Source organism: Protopterus annectens, chromosome 9.part0 (genome assembly GCF_019279795.1).
Source record: "Protopterus annectens isolate FY-2018-M chromosome 9.part0, PAN1.0, whole genome shotgun sequence".
Classification (NCBI taxonomy): domain Eukaryota; kingdom Metazoa; phylum Chordata; order Ceratodontiformes; family Protopteridae; genus Protopterus; species Protopterus annectens.
The window spans coordinates 1400466496-1400491546 of record NC_056743.1 but is presented as its reverse complement, the minus strand read 5'-3'; the positions used below and the strand labels follow the sequence as shown (position 1 = coordinate 1400491546).

The 25051-nt window shown below is 39.6% G+C and overlaps 1 protein-coding gene across 1 annotated transcript in view; it reads left to right on the top strand.

Moving 5' to 3' along the window:
• LOC122810686 (E3 ubiquitin-protein ligase TRIM39-like) overlaps positions 1-25051 on the top strand; it is a 147939-nt gene that overhangs the window by 71739 nt on the left and 51149 nt on the right. The window contains exons 3-4 of the mRNA XM_044082256.1: positions 15477-15499; positions 15610-15725. Of these exons, the coding sequence (XP_043938191.1) occupies positions 15477-15499; positions 15610-15725 (139 nt within the window). The remainder of the gene's footprint in view (positions 1-15476; positions 15500-15609; positions 15726-25051) is intronic.

The following is a 25051-nucleotide window of genomic DNA, read 5'->3' as shown; positions in this document are numbered from 1 at the left end:
TTAACTGCTCCGAAATTGAACATACAACTATTCTACTCTGGCTAAGCATGACAGTAGTGCCTAGGGCAACATGGCAGCCCTTAACATTCTTACGGTATATACGATCTGTCAAACACCAGTATCACACTTACCAGGTACAGGACCTCGGACTGCGGCCACACCTGACATACCTATGAAAATGTGAGGGAGAGGTTTTGTCAGCAATACCACATGTTGCATTGTTACAAGGTAATATGTGTGTATATCCACAGGTACAGTAGCTAATATGTTACTGCCTACATTGCTGACATTCTGAGAATGTGTGCACAACTGTGCATTAATACTAACACCCCTAAATGCAGATAGTCCTGACACCCTTGTACTGGTTGGCAGAGCCTGCCACAATGACTGATACAGTATTACACTGATGAACACAATAAACTCTCCTCTGATGTGGACACTCTGGCACCCACCTCCAGGATGTATGGGATGATGGATGGTTGGGAGATAGTGGCTGATCCCAGGTTCACCAAGAATTCCTCTGTAGCCGAGAGTGGTTGTACTGTTGCAGGCCCTCCACCTGTGGAAGCATGGTCCCTGGCCACAGCAGCTACTCTTTGCTGTGCAGCATTGTTCATATCTGTGGCCCAGTGTCAGACCTGCTCGTAGGTCCTGTCCTGTTAGGTGACTTGGTTCACTGCCATGATGTGGTCAGGCCACAGTGCTGCACATTGGTCATGATTTTGGTGACTCTTGGACAGCAGAATGTGGTAATGCAGTCTGAGGCCATCCAGGATAACATTATTTTCTGTGGCTGCAAAGGCTGGGTGCTTCCTGCAAGACTTTGTTCCTGAAAGACAACAAGAGGGGAACACATCACAGGACCAGATATGTGGACATCCACTATATACAGACCCTGCACAACAAAATGGAGTGCACTACCCACCGCTCCCTCACACATCATACACCTAAGTCTATTAAGACAATACATGTGTGTCTATCACCAAGATATTAGCAATAACAGTTATGTCCCTGTGTGCCGTGGCAGAGTCTGCTGTATGTTTCTACACCCATCACTGCAGTCTAATGTGGTGGACTCCCTATGGGTAAAGTCTCACTAATATGTCATACAGCCACTGTCAGAGAAATAGCTGTATTACAACAACAATATGGGGACATTCCAGCAACACCAGTGTGCCACAAAGACAGCAAAGCAAACCTGCATAGTATATCTTTCCTGTAGGCATCATACCTCTCCACTACACAGATGGTTGCAGAATGTGACTGTGTGCCTCATAGTTGTGGTCCTTTTGGCACAAACATGTGGATGTCTGACAAACAGTTAATTATTGATGGTTGTTGCCAGAATATAGCAAATCTGACTGTCAGACACCAGACCCCCCAGAAAACACTTATGCTATAGTAATCTCCATTAGTCTATTCACAATCTTACTTTTTATGGCCAATATATACACTCTGTCACTGAGTTTGGGCCTGTGTCTCCTCACTAATAATGGCTATGATCTGAATTCCTGCTGTAAGGGGTTGACAGGTATGTTAGCCATAGCTCTCAAGCAATGAGGTACGAATATCAACAAAACAGTGACCTAGCTAAAGTACATCAGGGACAGTCAGGGACACCTTTAAAATGTCTTAACTATTTCTGTGTGACACTGACAGACTGAGAAGAGGTGAATTACAGTATATCATATGGTATTACAGCTGTGTACACCCTTACTTACTGTCAATATGTCTAAATGATAATCCACTAGCTTTCCTACAGGAGCTGACTGTTGTAGAGGGAGTAACAGGGGCAGAGCTGTGATTTGATTCAAATCAGGGACAGTTGAGAGGCATGCCTGTAGCTGTTGGACAGCAGAGTCTCAACAACATGTCAATGCTACAGATGTACTACAGGCCTACTGTTGTAATCCCTTTTCCCCATACCTCCATCCTCCCATCTGCATCCTATTATATGAGCACATATATGAAATACCTGGTAGAGTGAAGTAATCTTTTTTGGCCAGAGCCTCTGCAAACAGCTTGCTAAACTATAGTGTGTCTCAGTAAAGCAACATACAGACCTGTTCCACATAGGCAGTTGAATGCCTTTTTAGGGAATGTTCATTAACAGGTAAATGCCTCTGCACCAATCTGTGGCTCAGACTTGCTAACTGCATCCAAAACATCTGGGTTGCACTTTCATTAGCCAATGACATGGTACAATATTGTAGGCCTTGGCCTCTTTCTTAGTCTTTGAGATGGACAATAGTGAGGTGTGAAGACTATAGCATCACAGAGAGTAGGTGCAAATACTGTCCACTGTTGAGATTTATGAGGTATGCCCACCGTTTTGCATGTTATGTTTGGCCATTGTCCCATGAGATCATGATTATCTGACAGTTCAGTGGTAAACATTGTGGGTTGAGGTTAGCAAGGAGAAAGAGACATCTGAATGTCAGACTTGATACCCTTCAGAATATGCATGCTGATGCAGTAGCTGCTATTCTATCAGCTCACTATCTTTGTAGGGGCAAAGAGTAAAACATGTCCCTGTCACTGGACCTTTGCCCCCCCCCCCTTTATGTATGCTTTTGTCAGGATCCCTTGTTCTAGGGGGTTGTGAGGTATGGTAGGTCTGTAGCAGCTAGCTTAACATATAGCTGCATATGTTCCAGGCTGCAGCTGCTGCTGCAGCCTAGGACACATGGGGGGGGAGTGTGAACTCTTTGGAAGACAGCAAGCTGTACATGTAACTGAGACAGCAGTGTCAGCTGTGTTGTCACAGCACAGCCAGGGTAAGATTAACCTTTACAGTCCAGTAGAGGTATGTGCATAAGTTCATCTGTTGTGTAACAGTACCAATCACAGAGTAGCAGGTGGCATATAGTTTGGCTATACAAATAAGTGCAGTGTGTCCCTACGTACAGGCCTTTGACTTGTAAACATGGGTAGCAGCTAATGCAGTAGAAGCAACCTGTGTGGGTTAAAATTGCATGGCTCAGTCATTACTTGCTGTGTTCACAAGAATTTAATTGATGTGCAACACACTGGATTCGAACCAGGACTGTGGGTGGCAAACTATTCTACATGCAAGGCATTTAATAGACTGAGCTCCTGAGTCAGTCCAGTAGGAGTTGTATTTGTAAGATATATGTGCATACATACAGTCTCTGGCATACATTGTCTGCATCCATAATTATGTGCATGGCTTTCAAAGGCGGTTGCTATGCAGCAGGGTTCCAGTTGTGCACATGTACTTTGACATTGCTGCCTTAGCAGGTGTGTTTAAAGATGTTGCTGATAAAAGGGAACATTTACCTGCTATCATACCTCTCAGCCTCTTAGAACAAGAAATCTGGACAAAGCCATAAAGAAAAGTGGGACAAAGGCCCAAAAATAGGGACAATCTTTGAATATTGCTCTTACAAACTTAGAATGTTGATAGAATAACAGGTTTTGCATTAGCATGTGTTTTCTGATGGTATGAAGTCTGAAACTCAAATGTCTGTCATGATTTTCTACTCTCAATCTTTTATGACTTGCCACTACTTTGCCAGAAAAATATGATTTTATGAAAACCGGGCCAAAAATAGGGAGCAAAACATTGGACATTCTGCAACAATCTGTACAGCTGACAGGTGTGCCTGCTATCCCAGGCTTCACATACATCCATTATTATTTATTTGTAGTGTTTGCATCACAGTCCCAGGTACACTCCCATTTTCCCCATTATATGTACTTGCAGTCTGTCAGTGGCAATCAGTATATTTTTCTGGAAACACCTGTTTTAATTCAGAGCTGAGTGGCCTAGTGCACTATGCTGTAGTTGATAGGGGCCCAGGTTCAAGATGTGGCAGGGGTGATTATTTTGCAAATGTGTTTAACACTGTGAGAAACACATAAGATCATTAAGGCACTTTTAAGCACATTTAAGTGGGTTTGCACAGCCCACTGCTTAGCTCCGCTCAAACCCACACTAAAAATTAAAAGCGAAATGAAAAAGGGGGTGATATGACAGTGGTGAAATGGGGGCAAGCAGGGGGAAAAACATACTGAAAGGCAGGTAGGGTTGTGCAGGAAGGGTGTAGGAAAGGACCATAGCTTTCCATTTCTTGTACAGCAATAGCTGTGCAGCTTTTACAGACTTTGTACATGACTTTGGATCCTCAAACCCCAGATAGAGAGAGAGGGGTGAGGACAGCATAAATGTGTTGTCAAGCCAGTTGGACTTAATAAATTGTGTCCAGTGGACATATGTGCGAAATGGAGAGCTAGGTATGGGGTGATATTTTTTTTTTTTGTTCGACAGGTGCCCATTTTTTTTTTTTTTAATAAGGACAGAGTGGAATATTGGGGAAGGTATGTGTGGAGAGGTAAGTTGGGTAGGTGAGGTTGCATTTGCAGAAAGACAAGACAGACAAGACAGGGGGCAGTGTGTGACACATGAGGGGATAAACACCTTGGATGGGGAGGGCATTGTAGAATCTGATGTGCATGTCCCTCCAGATGGCAGCAGTGTGACTGAGATCCCCACCCATGGGCAGTCGGCACTACTCCTTCACTGCCCTGAAGGTGACTGTGCTGGAGGCTGGGCACCAGGGCCAGCAGGGCCCACCAGGTTGTCCAGTCTGCCCTCAATCCTGCACAGGTGCATGCAAGTAGTTGATCCTGGGTGACACCCCCTCCTTCCCCACTTCTGGCAGGGGACGGGCCTCATCCCCTGAGGCAGTCCACCCAAAGGTGGTGCAGGGCCAGTGAAGGGGGCATCACTGGCTAGGGTCCCAGACAAGCTGGTACCCAGTGCCACAGCAAGATGAGGTAGGGTAGGTGGATCAGTAGGAACTGGCCTACCCAGACGTGCTGTTGGTATGGAGGAAAACCAATACATATACATGAGTTATGAACAAAACCAGTGTGAGTAATAACAGCATGCCAGAACATTGGAAATAACCCCATTACATTTCAATGTATATTATGTGAAACACAACAATAAATAACTGAACAATTACTATATTAACAGCATTCCAGTAACAGTTACAGCATAGGCCAACAGAATTGATAATTCAACAAGATATGTTAATATGCAACCATAGTAATACATGACATTAATAAAACACATGCCCTAAAATAAAGTTTATGGAATAACATATGTTAATAGCAAACCATAACCAATATATAACAATAATAAATATATGAAGATAAGAGGTTGGGAGAGAAAGAAATGTTGTTGTTGTTGTTGTTTGTCTTTCGGCTTTTCCCGGTTAGGGGTCGCCACAGCGGAACTCCAGTCCGCTAATGATTGGCAGTAGATTTTCACGAAGGCCAAGGTGCCAGCTCGACGTTCAACCTTCAACGGAGGCACGCTCATTTACATATGTCTTTTGAACGCCCACCCAACCACGGGGAGGACATGCAGATTCCACACAGAAGGCACTCCCCACACTCCAGCTGAGAATCGAATGGGAGAACCTCTTGCTGTGAGGCAACAACACTAATACCATCATGGGCTGTATAGCTGACAGCAGTAATGCTATCTATTCTACAGGTCTGTCCTTTCTTTATGTGTAAATGTGCCCTATAGCTGCTGTAGCATGTACATACCGCTCAAGCTATCTGCATGGGACACTATGGGGCAAGCAGTAACACCTGCAATTACACAACTAGAAAGAACACTTGCACATCAAGTGGACCTATATAAATACCATGATGTACTGTGGGCTGATGTACTGTTACTTTGCTATTGACATATAATCATGTCAATGATACATCTGTGACAGAGGGATTATGCATAGTAATTACATTGCATGACACTTGAGAGACATGCATGTGTACAGTACAGAGAGTACACAACTATCATGCCTTGCTTGGTGGGCATGGGGATAGAACCCAATAGCAGTGACTGCAGGGGACATGTGTGTCACTTATATTAATTGATTGCAGCAACCTTTACAAGACACTCCAGGCATACAGCCATACCAAGATTACACATTTTAGTTCTTTTATTTTATTATATTTTATTATTATTGAACATATTTCCTTTATTTTATGCATTAATAGCATATTTGTGGTAATGATTTTAACAGTCTGTGACATCTGAAGAAACAATTATTTACACATAATGTGGGCTACCTCACCCATTTACCAGTAGTCCCTGTGGAGAGAATATCTGTCATCATAACTTATCTGACTCAGTAATATTTTTAGTACATGGCACTGGATTCTAACCCTGGTCTGTGTGTGGCAAAATGTACTCTGTATAGCAAACAGAGAAAACTGAGTCACTGCTGATGTCTGACTGACTGATATTTACCTAGAGCTCACCTGGAAACAAAATATGACCTGGTACTACTATTATAGTGTTATAGTACACTGCAGTGACAGTTGAACACACATGCATGATATGCAATCATGGCAGAGATACTACGTAACCTATACATTACTAAATAAAATGCAAGTGTACACAATATATTGTTACTGGATTGAAATATCAGCTCTAATTCCACAAGTATTGCTCAATAGTTTATTACAGATATCTTCATTTATTTACTGGAATAGTTATGGGTTTTTCTTGCATAATAGTTGGCATTATGCAGCTGTAATTCCACAGTTATTGCACTGCAAATGTTTTGCAGATAAATGGTTAATGCTCTACTCTGTCTGTCTTATTTGACTATAGATAGCATAATACAGCTGTACTCAACACACTCATGGTGCAACCTGGCAAGACACCCCATATGCAACTCGATGTTTCAAGCTCTCACCTTTGCAGCTATTGGGAGAGAAGCACACCATTATGAATACCAGTTTAGCAGACATTCAAGATTAAATATTGGTGAAACACAGGTAAACATATTTACACACATATGGAATATTGCCTGCCCTGAATTCTTGGACACAGGCACCCAATAGAGCCCCCTTCCATCTTTTCAGGTCATCATAGGTTCAAAGGTTCATAGGTAGGTACTAGGCTATCTGCCCGAAGGCATTTATAAGCCTAGCTGGAATGTGTTGGTTATGCCACCCCCTTAGATTAGTTCCCTGTGCCTCTGTCCAGCAGACCCATTGAAGTTATCTCCGGGGTATACTTTCTGTTTTCCATCCACTCATCAAGGTTTCTCTTGAAGAGGGTTAACAAGGAGCTCTGCTTAATGTAGATTGAAATCTTGTTCCAGAGCATGGGAAGTCTCTGGGACAGGAATCTATCCCTCCAGCACGTCCTATTTATTGCTGTGGTGAGGTTTAGATCCCTAGAGTGTGTGGCTCGAGGGGATATGCTTTTCTTTAGGTGGAGAATGTCCATCAATTCTGGGTTGGACATGGCCTTGTATGTCAGGCAGAGATCACCTCTGAGTAGGCAGTATGCAACTGAATACAGCTGAAGTTTCTTCAGTCGAGCTGCATAGGGCATCTGTTTGAGGCCAGTGATCCTCTTGGTGAGGTACTTCTGTGGTCTTTCCAACTGTTGCGGGTGTCTTGTAAGGTACATCCCAAATGGGGCATTGTACTCTATGATGGGTCTGATGAGTGATGTGTAGAGGGGCACAATGACCTCTTTTGATCTGGATGCAAACTCTTTTGTGATTAGATGGGACACATAGAAGGATTTTCTAACCACTATGGCAATGTGATTGTCAAAGGAGAGGTTACTATCTACTTGGGTCCCCAGATCCTTTATTACGTCTTCCATATTTAGGGGGCTACCACCTATGTGGTAGTTTGTGGGTACTATGTTTTTTTCCAAAGGGGATGACTATGCACATTTTGGCATTTAGCTTGTGGCCATGGTTTTGACACCAGGTATCTGTCTCAGTGAGATCCTTTTGGAGGATGTCGGTGTCAGCCGGAGAGTCAATTATAGCCCCTAGTTTGCAGTTGTCTACGAACTTGGTCAGCCCTAGTCCTCCTGTGCTTGCCTGTACCTCTGAGAAGTATATGCTGAACAGGAAGGGTCCTAGAACTGATCCCTGGGGAACGCCACTTGTAACCAGTTTAGAGTCAGACCTAGCTCCCTCAACTCTTACCATGTGGGTTCTGTCCATGAGCCAGTTGGCAAGCCATCTCGTGATGCAGAGGTTTATGTTCAGGCTGGTGATCTTGTCTATAATACCTGAATGGGGAATGGTGTCGAAGGCCTTTGCAAGGCCTAGGTAGGCTGTGTGGACCACCCTTCCCTTGTCTATAGCCTTGGTAACTGTCTCAAAAAAGTCCAGCAGGTTTAGGAGGCATGATCTGCCCTTAACAAAGCCAAATTGGGTAGGGTCCAGTGTTTTGAGATTCCCAATGTCTCTGTTAATGAGATCCTTGATGATGCGCTCCATAGTCTTGCAGACCAAGCTATTCAGGCTTATAGGGAGATAGTTCCCGGGGTCTGTTGTGGCTCCACCTTTGTGGAGAAGAATAACTGTTGCTGTGCACCACTCTATGGGTGCGTAGCCTGTGGAGAGGCTGAGTTTGAACAGTATGTTTAGGTGAGGGGTTAGTTCATCTTTGAGCTCATGTAGGACGCAGCCTGGGACACTGTCCGGTCCCATTGATGCTGTGTTTTTGGCTTTGGAGAGGGCTGTTTTAACCTGAGTATTTGTGATTTCAGGGGCACTACATTCTTCTGGTATAGTTATGGGCCCATTTGGGGGTGAGAGGTGGGTGAAGTTTTCACTGAGCCTGTCTGCCTGTATTTTGTGCCATTCTGCACTAACTCAGAGCAGATCTGAGAATTGCCACTTAGAATCTTGACATAGCTAAAGAATGTCTTGTGGTTATCTCTGAATTCCTTGGCAATTTTTCTTTCGAAGCTAGCCTTGGATGATTTTATGAGGGATCATAGTTTCTTGCTGATACTGATCAGGGATGTCTTCCCTTCTTGGGATTTTATTCTTTTCTGTACTAGTTTCCTCCTTCTATTGTATAGCTTGTTTATGGCAGGGGTCCACCAGACTGGTTTCCTTTTCTTGGAGGAGTGAGTCTTGGTTTTGCTTGGGATAGCACGATCCATGCATTCATGTAGGTGCCTGTAGAGTGCTTTTGCAAAGGATTTTGCAGCTTGGACTTATCCTTTAACATGGGGGTTTTGAAACTTTCCACCTCGGTCTTAAGCAACATGAAGTTGGCTTTTGAAATGTTTTTCACGGTGGTTTCTTTGACCAGGAGTGGGGTGGAATGTGGCTACCCAGAGTGATTAGTTTATGGTCAGATCTAACCAGCGAGGGCTGACCTCTGGTGTGGAACACTGGTCGCCCATGTTGATGATGACCAGGTCCAATATGTTGTCACCTCTGGTGGGGGTGTTGACCAGTTGATCCAGGGCATTAGAGTTTATAAATTCTAGGAAATGTTGGGCAAGGGAGTTAGTACTTGAGTAGTTCTCCCAGTTAATGTTTGGGTAATTGAAATCACCCAATATCAGGGTGTTTGATAAGACCTATATGTTTCTCAGTGTTTCTAGAAATGCAGAATGAGGGTCCTGGGACATGGTGGGTGATCTGTAGCAAGCTACAGTTTGGATTGCAGTTTTGCCCATTGTTAGTTGCATGTGGATGATCTCTGAGGCATCGTGCTGTGCCACTAACCTGGAGGTGTGGGTATCCTTGATGAATATGGATACGCCCCACCTTTTGTATTTCAGTCCGGGTTTTGTGGCCGAAATGTATGGTATGAGTTGTAGCCTGGTAGTGCTGGGGTACTCTCTGGAGCCTTAAACCAGGTTTCTGTTACTGCACATATATCAATTTTCTCCATAGTGAAAAGTGCCTTGAGTGCATGCATTTTGAGGTTTAGACTTCTGGCATTGAGTAGCATTACCCTCAGTTTTGTGTTACTTGTGCTATTTATGGTGGTGGGTTTGTCTTTTGAGCCTTGCCTAAAAAAGGCACTATGGGGGTGGCAAGAGCCTTGGCCAGTATTTGAAAGCCAAGGGTGGTGATGATACTGCTCACTTGTGTGGGGATATCAGTTTTCCTGGTGAGGTATCTTGCCAGCCAGTCGCAGGCCTCTACTTTGCACTCTGAGCCCCAGTAACCTCCCTGCATGAGCAGGTCTTCATGTTTTTTCACAAGGAGTCCGACCATGACCCTGGACTCCTCAATGCCCCACCTCTGTGCCCAAAATAGTGAACCCTCTCCAACTCCTGCCATTGTATCCTTCAAAGACAGAACGCCAATGGATTATGGTGTATTCCCACCTATTGGTCTTAATATAGCCTGTTTTCCAACCCTTACTCACCATTGGGAAATTTTTAAAGATGTGAAGTATCACTTGGCACCATGCAAACCAGAGCAGCTGAGCTGAGCAGTGCTTAAACTGGCAACGCTTAGCAGTGTACAAACCAACTAAGCACAGCCAAGCAGTGCCAAGCACTGCCAACCAGTGCCTAAACAGAGGTTGTTTAAGCAGTGCTTATCATGGCTTAGCATGGCTTAGCAGAGCTTAACTGACTGCAGAAGATCATGATTTAAAAATAATTGGAATAATTTATATTTCAAAATTAGTTGCTTAATTTTCCTTCATGTATTCAAACCCTGCATCTACTGCACAAAAGGTTGCACCTCTATCCACTTGGCTACGTGGAAGGCTGCTATACTTTTACATATACCTCTGAGCCATGTTTAAGCACTGCTAAGCACTGCACCATGCCACACAAACCCGATAAGCAATGCTTAAACTTGACCATTGAATCAAAAATTAAATGCATCCTGTTTCTATTTTGGCACATGTCAATTGCTGAGTGCCATGCCACACTGCTCAAACTTTTAAAAAAAATTAAATACATTGACATCATACACTTGGGCAGCGCAGGGGGTGTGTTAGTCATCTGCAGGCACAGTTAGTGACACACTCCCTACACTGATTCAATAACCGTGTTTCACAGCTCTCCCTCAGCAATGCACCATCATTAATATGCATGGCATGCTGCTGAGGGGGAACCACGTACACAGACACAGTAAATTCTGTGTAGGCTCTACACTATGACTACTCAGAATTTATTAAATCTGGGGGAATAATTTTACAGTCTTTAAAAATAATACAAAAGCAATGACATTTTAAATAATTATACCAAATTAGACATAATATGAAAGCATTTGTTAAGAATAGATGCAAGTTACAGTATATTACAATTATTTAATATTTAAAGAAATTTTTAGCCAGTTTATAGAGAAACTAAAAGCAAGTTAGTATAATATGAGCAGGAATTACAATATGAAGGGAGAGAAAAGTAGGTTTATTTTATATTTAAAGAGAAAGCCAGGGGAGAGAAATTGATAGAAGCAAGGAAGTAAGTAAAGACGGGGGAATAAGGAGGTGTAAGGTATGAATAGATATTTCTTCCCATTTAGAGATCTAGTTTATCCCAGTGTTGAGCAAGAACAGAGCCAGTTTATGGCTAGGAAGTCTTTCGGAATGGTTTTGAAGGATTAGTGGGAGGGTATTGACTTGATGGATAGAAATCAGGAGCATACCTGTCAACTTCTTACAGCAAGAAATCTGGACAAAGTCATAAATAATGGGGGAGGTCAAAGGCCCAAAACTAGGGACACTTTTTAAATATTGCTCTTACAAACATAGAAAGTTAATAGAACAACAGGTTTTGCATTAGCATGAATTTTCTGAAGGATATTAAGTCTGAAACTCGTATGTCTGCCATTATTTTCCAACTTCAACCTGAATGATTTGCCAGAAAAATGCATTTTTTTTGAGAAACAGACCAAAAATATGAAACAAAAATATGAACATTCTTTGAAAATCTGTACAGTTAAGAGGTATGATAAGTAGTTCCAGGCCTTACCATCATGGTATGAGTACAGACAATGGCCGGCAGATTTAATAGGTTTGAGGACAGAAGAGTTTCTGTTCACTAGATCATAATGACTGACTAAAAACATACTTGTGTAGGATGTTATTTAGTGATAGAGAAGCAGATGGATTCTGGATAATTTTACAGGTGGTAAGAAACTCTATACATGTTAGTTGATGGGGTAGTTCTAACTAATTTAGGCTGTTTAGTGCTATACAGTGGTAGGATGTAGGCACAGGTTTGAAGGTTAAAGTAGATTTGGTGATACCTGGCTAATGGGCAGGGTTGGGATCAGATGCTAGGAAATCCTTGGATGCTATACACTCTAGGAAATAAGAGATGAACTGTATTGCAATTTTGAGTGATAAGTTATTGGGAGAGGGGTTAAAGTTGAATTTACAGATGGGATGCAAGATTTCCTGAATGGCTGACCAGAAATTTTCAGGGTTGTGTTTACTGTTATTCTGACAGTTATTATAGTATGTTTTTGTCTTTATTAATTTGTTTTTAGTACAATTGTGAAGCATTCTGAAGTTTTCAAGATACTATGGTGTTTCATTTTTTGCCATTCTTTCCATGCTTTTTCCTCTATCCTGCATTACAATTCTAGTCATTTTGGATAGCCAAATTGCATTATTTGTTTTTAGTTTCTTCTTTCTAGGAGTTTATTGAATAAATTTACAGCATCATCTAAGGGGAGGATTTTTAGGAAGTCCTAGTTAATAGATGATACTGTAGTAATGAACATTTCTGGGTTACATTTGGAAAAGTTGCATGCTGTTTTATAAATATGCTGCTTAACTGAATGTGTAAGATGTCCCATCATATAGATTGGGAGATGATCACTGAGACAGTCAGACATTGTACTTGAGGTGGTATATTTGCTGGGGTGTGATATTAGGATCCAGTCTAATAGCAGATTCAATGTCTTGCTATAATGTGTGGGGCTACTAATTAGGTATGTGAACCCATATAAGTTTATGCTAGATGTAGAGGAGTTAGAGTTTATGTCCAACCAATTAAGATTCATATCACCTAGTAGTAGTATTTCTTGTGAGATTGTTATGGATATCCAATGTAGGGTAAAGAACAGTAATGCATATTTGTTTATTATAGTTTAATTTCAGGAAAGTGAATGAAGCTCTGCTGAATTGAATTTTGGTACTGGTTTGCTGTAAGGGGAATTTTTGAAGTTGTTGGGAAATACTGCAGCAGTACAATGATGTTTCCTCTTTATACTATCATTATGGATGATATTACAGCCGGGAGGCATCATTTCAGAGTTGTTTATTATTGGTTTAAGCCAAATTTCAGTTACAGCAAGAATATCAGACTTATGTTGGGTAAACCAGACAGTTAGTTCAGCAATTTTATTTCTTAAGCTTCTAACGTTTATGGCAGCAAAAGTTACAGGGATTAAAGGTTCACCATTGTAGGGATACAGTGATGTGTGGAAGAGAATTGTCTTGATGTTCGTTGTGATAGTTGTGGCCAGGATTTGGGTGAATGTCTCCTCTTGGAATGATTTTATGGGTTCCTGTCAGAAGACCGAAGGTGCATTCTGTCGAATGCGTCTTGGTCAGACTGTATATGTCGAAAATGCAAAATGACGAAGCGGCTTTTAAGCAAATTCTTTCCCTGGGAAAGAAGTCGCTTAGCCCCTTCTGTCACTTTGCCATTTTCGACACTGTAGTGCGATCTTGGAGTTGGTATATTTAAGTAAGGGGTGTTGGGGATTGCCGCCTCCTACATGGGGGGGTGTATGTGGCAAAGCCCCCCACTTAAAATAGTGTTTAGTGTGTGTGTTTTTTTTGTTTTGTTTTTTTGGGAACAGTGAAAAAAATCACTGTTCTGGCTGTTCACTCTTTTTTGTTTTCGTTCTTTTGTGGTCGATATAACAGCGTTCGATCTTTTGGTTGTTTGCTGTTATAACATAGACCCAATTTTAGTATACCGCAGAATTTCTGATACTTGTTTTTTGGAGAGTATTTTTCCACTTAATTTTGTTTTTGTTTGAGGTGAAATGGAGTTAATCACTCTATATTTGGAGTAAAGATGAAGGGCATCATTAAATAGGTTTGGTGCAAAGTGAAGAGAGTGTAGGGACAAGGTATGAATAGGTGGCTGGGAGACAGTTGGAGAGGTAGCTTTTGAACCATAGAATGAGAGATGGCCCAGTAACAGGAAAAGCACAGAGGATAACCTGAGGAGTAGCATGATTAAGTTAACAGAGCTGTATGTTATAGTTATTTCTGTGCAGGCCATCTATGACTGATTTTTAAAAAAATAATGTTTTCAGATTTTTAAGTGGACTGCTGTTCATTTAGATTCCCTTTGATATAGAGGAAAATATTACAGCTACATGCAGAAAGCAGTAAAAGCAGATCATCTGTATTATTGGGTCCTTCTGCATATGTGCATTGGACAAAACCTAGTCTTACATCCAACAAAGCAAGGCAGTATATTTTTTTTATTAAGGAACTGTAATATGAACTGAAGTGATATAAATATATTTCCTGTCCATACTATTTTCCCTTTTATATCATTAGCTCTAATCTGTTAATTGAATTCTGTCACTGATCTGAAGTTTCTGCTAGTTCATTCCAGTATGTCTTGAACATATATTTATATAAATATGTCTATAGCTGGCAAGCTATTCCAGGAATGAGTACACATATACTACATTATATAGCTTCCCCCAAGAAGAAGAAAGGAGACAGAAGGGTGAGATGTAAGAAATATGACAATTTGGCAGTCATTTTCAACAATAAAATAAATCTGAAGCTAGGATTTTCACTTGAACATTGATGCTGTATCGGGGGGTACACGAAGTTAGGCAGGATCAACATTACAGGGCTGAAAGCAAGTTACTAAAAGAACACTATGAGATGAAACAAGAGGGTTAAAGAGAAACAGCTGGCAGCAGTTTTCTATGGGGGCAAAGGTCCCCAAGCTAACCTTGCAATGAGCTGTTCTCTTGCACCCCAAATATGATATACCTATTAATACCCTTCATATAATAATTTCCACGATTACTCCATTCCTGCCACCCTGGGAAAAGATGAAAAGCTTGCTTAACTCATTCACACCTACAACTCTGATTATGCTCTGCTTAGCTTCACACTATCTTATTACTAGTTGCTCCATTCAAACCTACAGATAGGCAGACAACACTATTATTTTTGAAGTGTAGCAAATTCGTAGTACTGATTTCTGGTATTCAGTGCTGTTGTTGAGCAGTTTAAATGTGAGAACATTATTTAAATTAAACAAGAAAGGTAAAAACAAAAACAAGAATAGTTTTATCTAAGTCAAAATATTTTTCTCACCTTTAAATATTTCTCTGACTCACATCTCCAGGAAATTGCTATCTTACAGGCAAGACCTCAGGAATTTGACATCTCTCACTTCATGATCTGAGAACTGTGAAGTGTGAATGAGTTAAGAGTTCAGTCATTTTGATTTTCAGCTTTAGTGTTCTTGCAGCTATGTGATTACTTCCCGGTAGGCATCGTATGTAACATTAAAAAGTTTGTTCATATTAGTTTACTAGAATGGATATACATTTAGATTATTTCTTTCACTCGTATTCTGAGTAACATTTCTGTGTTATGCTATGACAGTGTGTATTTTGTGTCAGATACTTTTTAAATGCTGCAGACTGCATTCTTACTGAAATGGTTTATTCTTTTTTCCTCCACTTTAGGATACAAGTTCCATCATTCAGAGGTATCTCACAAATTTCATATATACAGAAATGCACATATATTCCTACGTTATTGTACAAGAGACGTAAGCATTGATCACTTAAGATTAATAACTTCACATTTTGCCTACAGAGCCAAGCAAGTTTTACAAATAAAGGAAGAAACAAATTGTGTGGTTGACCTAAAGAAGCTTAAAACCACTTTACATGATAACATCATGGTAAAAGTGCAAAAGTTGCTTAAAATAGGTAAGAAAATATATTCAGTACTAATTATTTAGTTTTCCAATAAAAATACTTCTGATGTTATCAACCATTTACATAAGTCAAGTGCATGTGACAAAATGCTCTAGTAGGGCTGTATGGCACTGTAATCATATTAGAAGGCCACAGAGTCACAAGTCACAAGTTTAAAAAGGTTTATATAGTTCATCATCATCATCATCATATCATCACCATCATTATCATCCCCCTTTTTTGTATTGTCTACATGGCATCACGGTGTCATTTCAACTGTTGCCATCTCTCAATTCAATGCCACTATCCTATCTTCTTTGAGACTCATGCCTGACTGTTGCAGGTCTTCTTTTATGCAATCCATCCTCCTCTTTGCTGGATACCTTCATTTCATCTTGCCTTCTTCCAGTCTGTCCCAAATCTTCTTCACCAGACTGTCTTCTGCTTTCCTGCACATGTAAGTGAACCACCATAATCTTCTCTATTCGACCTTTTCTGCAATTGGAGCTACTTGGGCTTCTGCTCTGATGCCCTTATTTCTTCATTTGTCCCAGTGTGTGCATCCTACCACCCATGTCAGAGACTTCATCTCTGTCACCTCTAGCTTTCTCAACTGCTCTTCCTTTACTGCCCAGGTTTCTGTACCATACAGTAGCACTGGCTGCACCACTGTTTGTATGCCTTACTGTTCGACTTCTGTGGTATGTTTCTGTCAAACATATTAACCTGATACTCTGATTCTAGCTTTGGCATCCTCGTTCACACTTCTCTTCTCCTCAGTCATCCCTCCCAGATACTCAAAGCTGGTAACCTGTTCCACTATCTTCCTTTCTGTCTCAGTTCTCAGCTTCTTCTGATTTTCCCATATTTGCTTCCATTATAACTGTCTTATCTGTACTCAGTTTCATCCCACTGCCTTTTGTTTTGCATTCCATTCCCCTATCATCTGCTGAAGTTCTTGTTCAGAGTTTGCATACAATGCCATGTTGTCCACATACAGCAACTTTGTTTATCTACCCCCTGCCAATCTTTTTCCTGATGTAGTTCATCACCAGTATGAACAGTATGTGATTATTTAATTAAATCTCAAATCATGGGGCTACAGCATTGTATCCTAATGACTCTTTCTAGGGCAGTTTTTTTTTCCCTAAAGGCTTACTAATATAAGTGCTAGTGAGCATTAGTTGTGTGAACAATAGGGTGGTTTCACTAAAATGGAGTACAATGCCCTTCTTAGGACAGTGATGTTTTGTGATTGGAAATTACATGTACTGAATTTCTGGAGTGGACATTCATATTTGTCATGGGCTTCTGTTCATAGCAGCCTGAGATTTATGTGGTATGAGATCTTTACACTGATATGCCATAATGTCTGATTTTATTATATAAGTAGGGAATTACATCAGAAATAGTAAAAAAATAGAAATAGCATGAACGTGCTGGATCAGTAACCACCACCCCAACACACACACAATAAAAACAGCTTTCATTTTTTTTCTGTTTTTCATTTGCACTGTGTGCAGTCTGATTCAGTGGGGGTACATTCAGCAGTATGAGTTTTGCTATATTGATGGATAGCCTATACCTCTATAAAAGTACAGACAATCTTGTTTTGTGCCACAGCTTAATTAAAACAAAGCAGTCTTGCTATTACCAGTAATGTGTTCTGTTTGTATGTATCACTAACTGGGCTTCTGTTGTTATTCTTGGCAAAAATATTCAGTAGTATCCTAAAAATTAAGTGCATTGAAACATAATCAAATGACATCTAAACAAAAGAAATTAATATTTTAATCTGACTCTCATTACAGACATACATGCATTACAGAAATAGTCAGAGTTCAGTTTTATTTACAAACCTTCCTTTGCTGGCATTCTCATTGAAAAAAAAAATATTTAAGCAAAATAGCACAACATTAGTGAGTAATGGGCAGTGTACCCTCTTGTGGGAGGAGAAATCCTGAATAATCAAAATATAAGCACTAATCATTGGGTAAATGGGAGAACCGAGTTATGTCAAGCTTTTATTTATCAAATGTCTCGATGAAACCCATTTATCGACTCCAGATTCATCACCTCGATGCAGAAGATGGAAAAAGGAGAAGATGAACTTCCTTCCCTGCCTGACCCCTGTAACAACTGTTTTTAGTGTTTTTTTTCAGGATTGGGAGATAATAAACTGGGTTCATTGGGCCGCACTTCAATTAATAGCAGCTCGAGAAAGTGATATAAACTGCATAAACTATTATTTATCCATAAGCTTGAAATGATAAATTTATATCATGTGATGGCATTAAAAAAAAGTCTTACATGTTATAAATAACACATGGAATACTGAAAAATCTGGTCACATGGATATGAATCTCAGACAGAGTAGCAATATGCCACTGATGGATATACTTGTACACACGAGGATACTTGCAGACTCCATCTGTTGACAGAGTTTTCGTTACACTTGATAGACATCACTGATTTTCACTGTAGTCTAAAAGACACAGGGGTAGTAGACAGGGGTAGTAGTGCAACTAGTGGGCCAAGTGTTCATGAGGGCAGAAGTAATAAAGTATGTTGGGGCAAATAAGCTGTTGTTTAGGTAAAATGTATGCTTTTCTATCAGACAGTGAAACAGGCCAAGTGGGAGAAACAGTCCTTATCTGCTGTTTCTATCTTTCTGTATGATAAATATTGTAAGCATAACAGCATTCATTAAGCATGTTTTCATTAGCTTAGTTACAGTCTATATTAATTAGTTTTGGCATTCTCATTCATTTGATTTCCATATTGCATCAGACAATATACCATATCATGCAGAAATAATGAAGGAAGATATAGTCAGAGGAAAAAATAATAGATGTAACCCATTTTTAACTACAAAAAGAAAAAGTGGATACATGCAGGACACTGGAACTGCCTGTTAGTACTGGTCTTACTTAGCTCACAAAACATGTTGGTGTTAAACAACACAGTTTCACATCAGTATGTAAGAGAAAAATGTCCAATGTTACTGTACAGAATTAAGCAGAATGATTCAGAAGCTGTCAACTCAGTAGTAAAAAACTGCATTATTTTATTTATTTATTTATTTTAAGTAATACTATTGGATATTGGATAGTTATTTGTTTCTTATTGATTATCCGCAGTGGTGGTGCTGCGGTAGCATTGTCACCTCACAGTAAGACGCTGTTCAATTCTCAGCTAGAGCGTCTTCTGTGTGGAAACATACGTAAATGGGTGTACCTTCGGTGAAGGTTGTGCGTCAGGGGTGGCAACTTGGCACGTAAAAATCAACTGCCACTCATTAGTGCACCGGAGTTCTGCTGTGGCAACCCCTAACCAGGAAAAGCCGAAAGACACAACAACATATGTGCTAGATTATGGGAATGTCCAGGACTGGATTAGTTGTGTAGTACACATGAATCTGCCCACCTTTGTTAAGACATTTGCATAATGTATATGGTGATTGCATTTGCTGATATTTAACTTTTTTAATTCATCCATTCATATATGCGTGTACACACACACACACACACACACACACACACACACACACACACACACACACACACACACACACACACACACACACACACACACACACACACACACACACACACACACACACACACACACACACACACACACACACATATGGGCAACAAGTTCCTTCAGCTATAACATGTCCCTGGTATGTGGTAGGAAACTATGTACACCATGAAAGCATATCTGTATATAAGCAAGACATACGGACTCCACACATGCCTCTCAACTGCCCATATTTTCACAGAATGTTCAGATATTTACCTCATATTTTGGTCCATTCCTCATTAAATGTGTGGTTTTCAGGAGAATCACTGAGGACTGAAGTCTTTAAATAATGACACACATTTGAGTTACAGAATTCATAACATTCAGAAATTGTATGTCAATGCAAGACTTGTTATTCTATCAACTCTCCAAGTTTAAAAGAGCAATATTTAAAATCTATCCCTGATTTTGGGCCTTTGTGCCCCCTTATTTAGGTTTTGCCCAGATTTCTTGTGCTTACAGATTAAGAGGTGTGTTCTACAGAGAAGATGAAGGCACCCCAGCCAGGACACAAATGAGAGAACCAAAGACTATCAGGCAGCATTGCTATCTGTTTCACTGTGCCACCTTGTTGATTTTGTTCAAGCGAAATGTTGTCTTATTTTCTCTAGTCAACAGCGCAAAGGAAATCGGTGGCCATAATTACCCTATTTTGGAAACTGAACTATATTTCAATACAGCTACCATTCTCATTGCTATCGAAGGCTGCATGTTTCATGGTTACCTGAAGTGTTTTTTTCAATAAGTGGTTTGTATTTTACTTGTTAGGTACCTGCCATCATATTTCTGACTGCTTGTTAGTACTGCAAACTCTTACAGATGACTCTTCATTAGCACTATTCTGTAACATATTGCAAATCAGATGGTCTTGTCTGTAATGCCACTGGGTGTTTACCAAAAGTAATATGCATGTTGTAAACATAATAAAAATAAAAGCACAGTCATTTCTGATGCAATTACTACACTTTATTACCAGATTTAAAATTTTTTTTTATATACTTTTGCCTCTAACATTGAGCTTATTCACTGCCTTACCACTGTGGGATGCCCGATGCAGAAACATGAGCTATCTGCAGGAGGTTGTCATCCAGGCAGCAAGAGACTTAGAGGTTTCACTTATATGTGATGATGTACGCTGTAAAGGCATTTCTATTTTAAGGCCTTACTCCACCACTGGAGATTGACACAAGTTACTGCATTACCACAGAGGCCTGATCCACTATACCTTTTCTGTGTGTAAGTGCTTCTATCCACATTCTAATCAGGGCTACCATCACTGACTGGATAAGCCAAGCCTAATTCCCACATAACAGCTGAGACTTTATTGCCTACGATGTTTCTCTTGCATGTGACAAAGTCGCCAATTGGATCAACTTTGCTTCTCCTAGGGTTGGCGACCTGGCACTAGCCACTCACTCCCTTACTCTCACTCCTGCGTATTCTAGATCTCAAGCTGTTATTTGAACTCAGGTCATCTGAGTTATAGTCAGAGCTTTATTTATTTATTTATTTTACATTTGTTGACCGGGCTAGTCTAGCTGGATATATGTCCATTTATTGTTAATAAAAGATCAACTACTAATCAAAAATCAGCATACATTAAAGGAACTCAAATATTTAGATTCATACACACAGATCGAGGCACAATATAAATAATAAACTGTTGCAAATACAGTAAAATTGATTTTCTGCAGTTTTAGTTTCATAGTTATCACGGTTTCCCAGTGTAGTTCATACAGTACTTTTCCTTTATTTATATGATGTATACAGAGCTATATCTATCTATCTACCTATATGTTTGTGTGTGTGTGTGTGTGTGTGTGTGTGTGTGTGTGTGTGTGTGTGTGTGTGTGTGTGTGTGTACATAGATGTCCTTTTATCTGGTCTAAGTAATAACTGAAGGTATTGCATCCAGAACCAAACCATCTTACTTATGCACCAATACCAGTTTGTATTCCAAAACCTCAAGTGCACCTCCTCTGGTCTCTTCTTGCAATTGCAAGGGAAATTATCAGTTTAAATTGGAAATGTAAAAAAGTCCTCTCGTTCAAAGATTTTCTTGTATTAACTAAGACCGTTTCTAATAGGAAATTACAAACTGCTGTTTTAAGATCTTCAAATGTTACACATAAACAATTATCATGGTTAAAACTTGAAAAACGTCTGGATAAAATGTAATTATAACTATGTAATTGCATCTGTTATAGACTCTGTATATAGTTTTGTTTATTCATGTTTTGATGTTCAATGTTTTGTTGTTAAAATGTATTTTCATGAAAACCTTATAAAAAAAAATCTTACTGCACCTGTACTTATCATCACATCATTGAATTTGTCAGTCAACAGGAAAAAATTTAAAGGCTCCTTATCAAAAAAAAGTCTTGTGCCTCAAGTGCTATAGTTGCCCACACCACTGGCTACCATCTCTGTGACTTGTTTCTCTGATGTACTCCTCTGCTATGACCTATAGTTGACCTTTTGAGCCATAAAAGACCTACTAGGCATATCATGATCCCAGTGTCTTATCAACCAATTAATAGGCCACAGTATGATAGGTTCTTATCCTATTGTATTCCCCACCTAAGAATAAACTACCCTTGCAAACTAATACCCTAACTACCTACAAGACTGACCTACATAATTGAATGGGCACTGTCAAATTTTCCCTAGGCTTGCCTAGGCTGTTGCTAATGGTTTGACAACTGATTGCCTAGTATCTGTCTATGAACCTCTGAAACTACATATACACTCAAAGCTGTTTATATATATATATATATATATATATATATATATATATATATATGGGTCTACTTCTGTTTATCAAAAACTCACATTTTCGAAAAACATAATATCGAGCCCATTTTAGCAAAAGTGCACCTAAACAAAAGTGCACTTTCATGAAAGCTGATACATTGAATAGGAAAAAAACAATACAATAAACAGTAAAAACAGATGTTTTTGCAGGGGGACAAGCCCCCCTGCACCCCACATACACCCCCACTACTTAAATATACTAACTTCGAGATTGTACTACAATGAGGAAAAAGATATATTTCCTTATCCCCACTGTACTGTGCTTTGGTTAATCAGTTTTCACAAAAGTGCACTTCCGTTTAAGTGCACTTTCTCTAAAGTGGGCTCGATCTTCTGTTTTTTGAAAATGTGAGTTTACGATAATCAGAAGTAGACCTATATATATATATATATATATATATATATATATATATATATATATATATGTCTCTACTATGAAATAATGAAATACCAAAATCCTGAACTACAGAATCTCAAGACCACAATGTCAAAAGTCTTATTTCCTGAAAGTTGACAATATCAACACTCAAAATCTAAAAGGAAGGTAATAGTTGTGCAGTATTCTATTAAATTGTACGGTATCTTTTTAAGGTTGCAGAGTTGTTTAGTAAAAAGGTATGGCTCCTGTTAAGGTCAAAGGTAGTGCTCTTTTGGGTTTGTTTGCAGTTGTATGAGGTTTGGAATAGACGTTCTAGTTGTTGCAATGTAAGGATAAGTGTGCTATGTGGACAGGACAGTATACATAAGAATATATTGATGTTTTAAGAGTTAATGTTAAGTGTTAGTGTAGATTTGCAGCCATACAGAGAGGAACAATTTATTTACCATCTTCTTTGGTGTAATACAGTTTCAGAATTGATATATTTAATTAGCAGGGGCTGTGGGGGTTGCAGGGTGGCTTGCCCCCTGATTAATTTAGATAATTAGATTGTTTGTTTTTATTTTGTAGTAGTGTAGGGCAGGAAGGTTAGGTTTTGCATACTTAGTTTTTATATTTTGAGTGTCAATGTTATAAACATTCGGGATATAGGAGTTTATACACTGTGGTCTCGAGATTTTGTAGTTCGGGATTTTGAATTTTATTGGAAGACCCAAATGTCGACATTTAAAACATTGACCACAAATCATCAACAATGCAAATAACAACATGGTACTTCTTATCACCAAGCAATAACCCCAGTGCACGTAAAATCAAAATAAAAAGAAAAAAGCAAAAAACTTCACTTTTTGCAGGGAGGCAAGTCCCCACTGCACCCCCTACTAATTATATATACTAACTCTGAGATCGCACAATATCAGGGGAAAAGGTATATTCCGTAACCCCTAGAATTATGCAGTCTCACATACCTGTTGACCATCTGCTTAGTCAACCACATTTTGTTAAGTAAACAGATGTCAACCAAATATAATTCAGTGCTCCTATAAAATATACACACATATATATATATATATATATATATATATATATATATATATATATGTGTGTGTGTGTGTGTGTGTATATATACGTATGTATGTATGCATGTATATATATATATATATATATATGTGTGTGTGTGTGTGTGTGTGTGTGTGTGTGTGTGTGACTATACAGATAGATCAAGCTCTATTAGTTAACTCCACCTTCTAATTGAAGCTGTACAAATTGCACTACTACATCACTGCATGTCTAAGCCAATCTTATAGCCAATATAAACCAAATAATCTTTACCTACCTAATTTTTTATAAACGTTCATTATTGTACCCCAAATCATTACCTTAACTAGGAGCCAAACACCTTCTCTTCTCTTCACACCCTCATAGCTCTGGGTATATTCAGGCAATTTATATATGATCTTTTACTTACCTTGTCACTGTCTATTTGTGAGCGATAGAAGTACCTAGCTAAATATGAGGCCACATATTCGCAGCAAACATATCCTGTGTGCATCGCTCATCTACTCCACACTCCACACATACCCATATTAAATTATCATATGTTGAGGCAATTAAAAAATCCTTACTGAAGACTCAACAGACTAGTAGGTGCGAGGAACAGTATAAATTAAGCACTGCAGCTCTGATTAAGGACAACCCTGCCAGGAGACAGTAGAAAACAGCACATCCTAGACCCAGTTCACCAAAGCAATCTTTAAACATAAATAGAAATGTTCTAGTGATTGGTGGCTCCATAGTTAAGCACATGGACAAAAGTAGGGTAATAGTGACCTGTTTCTCAGGGAGTAAGACGGTCAATGCCCTTAAACCAGACAAATATGAGTACAATATAATGGGAGTCCATTTTAGGGCAAACGACCTGCCACACGAAACCCTGAGGGGATATAGAGATAGAGACATGAATGAGTTTTCCACATATGTCAGAAATGCAAGAAAGATCCAAGTATTAAGTGGAATCTTTACATAATGAAAAATGATGCTGTAATATAAAGAAAATGTGATTGGCTTTAATAATTGACTAAACATCTGATGTCCTTCCAGGGAGATCCAGTATGAGTCAGCATGGGATGAGATGCTTGACCACTGTACTTGCTTCACTGAGAACAGCTGTCACCTAACATTCCAAGGCTTCTGCATACTAGTGAAAGCTTCTGCTGCCCCCATTTACCTGTTTTAGGCAGGATCCACCTGATGGAGTTCCCAACCTGACTTTGGAAACAAGCCAAGCATTGAACCATAACAAGGTGACTCTGCTTAAAGGTAGAAGTCTAAACAACAATCTGACAGGTCTTGAGGCCCTCCTGCATTTGGAGCACATCAGTGTATGTGCTGTTACAGAAACCTGGTTTAAGTGTCCCAAGACCATGGCCGCATTACCTAGATTTTATAATTAACACACATTTGGACATGATAAGAACTGTGTTGGTGTATCCATATTTGTTAGAGACTACATTACCTCAAGAGGGATACATATAGACCATCAAGTGGAGCTTATCGAGAT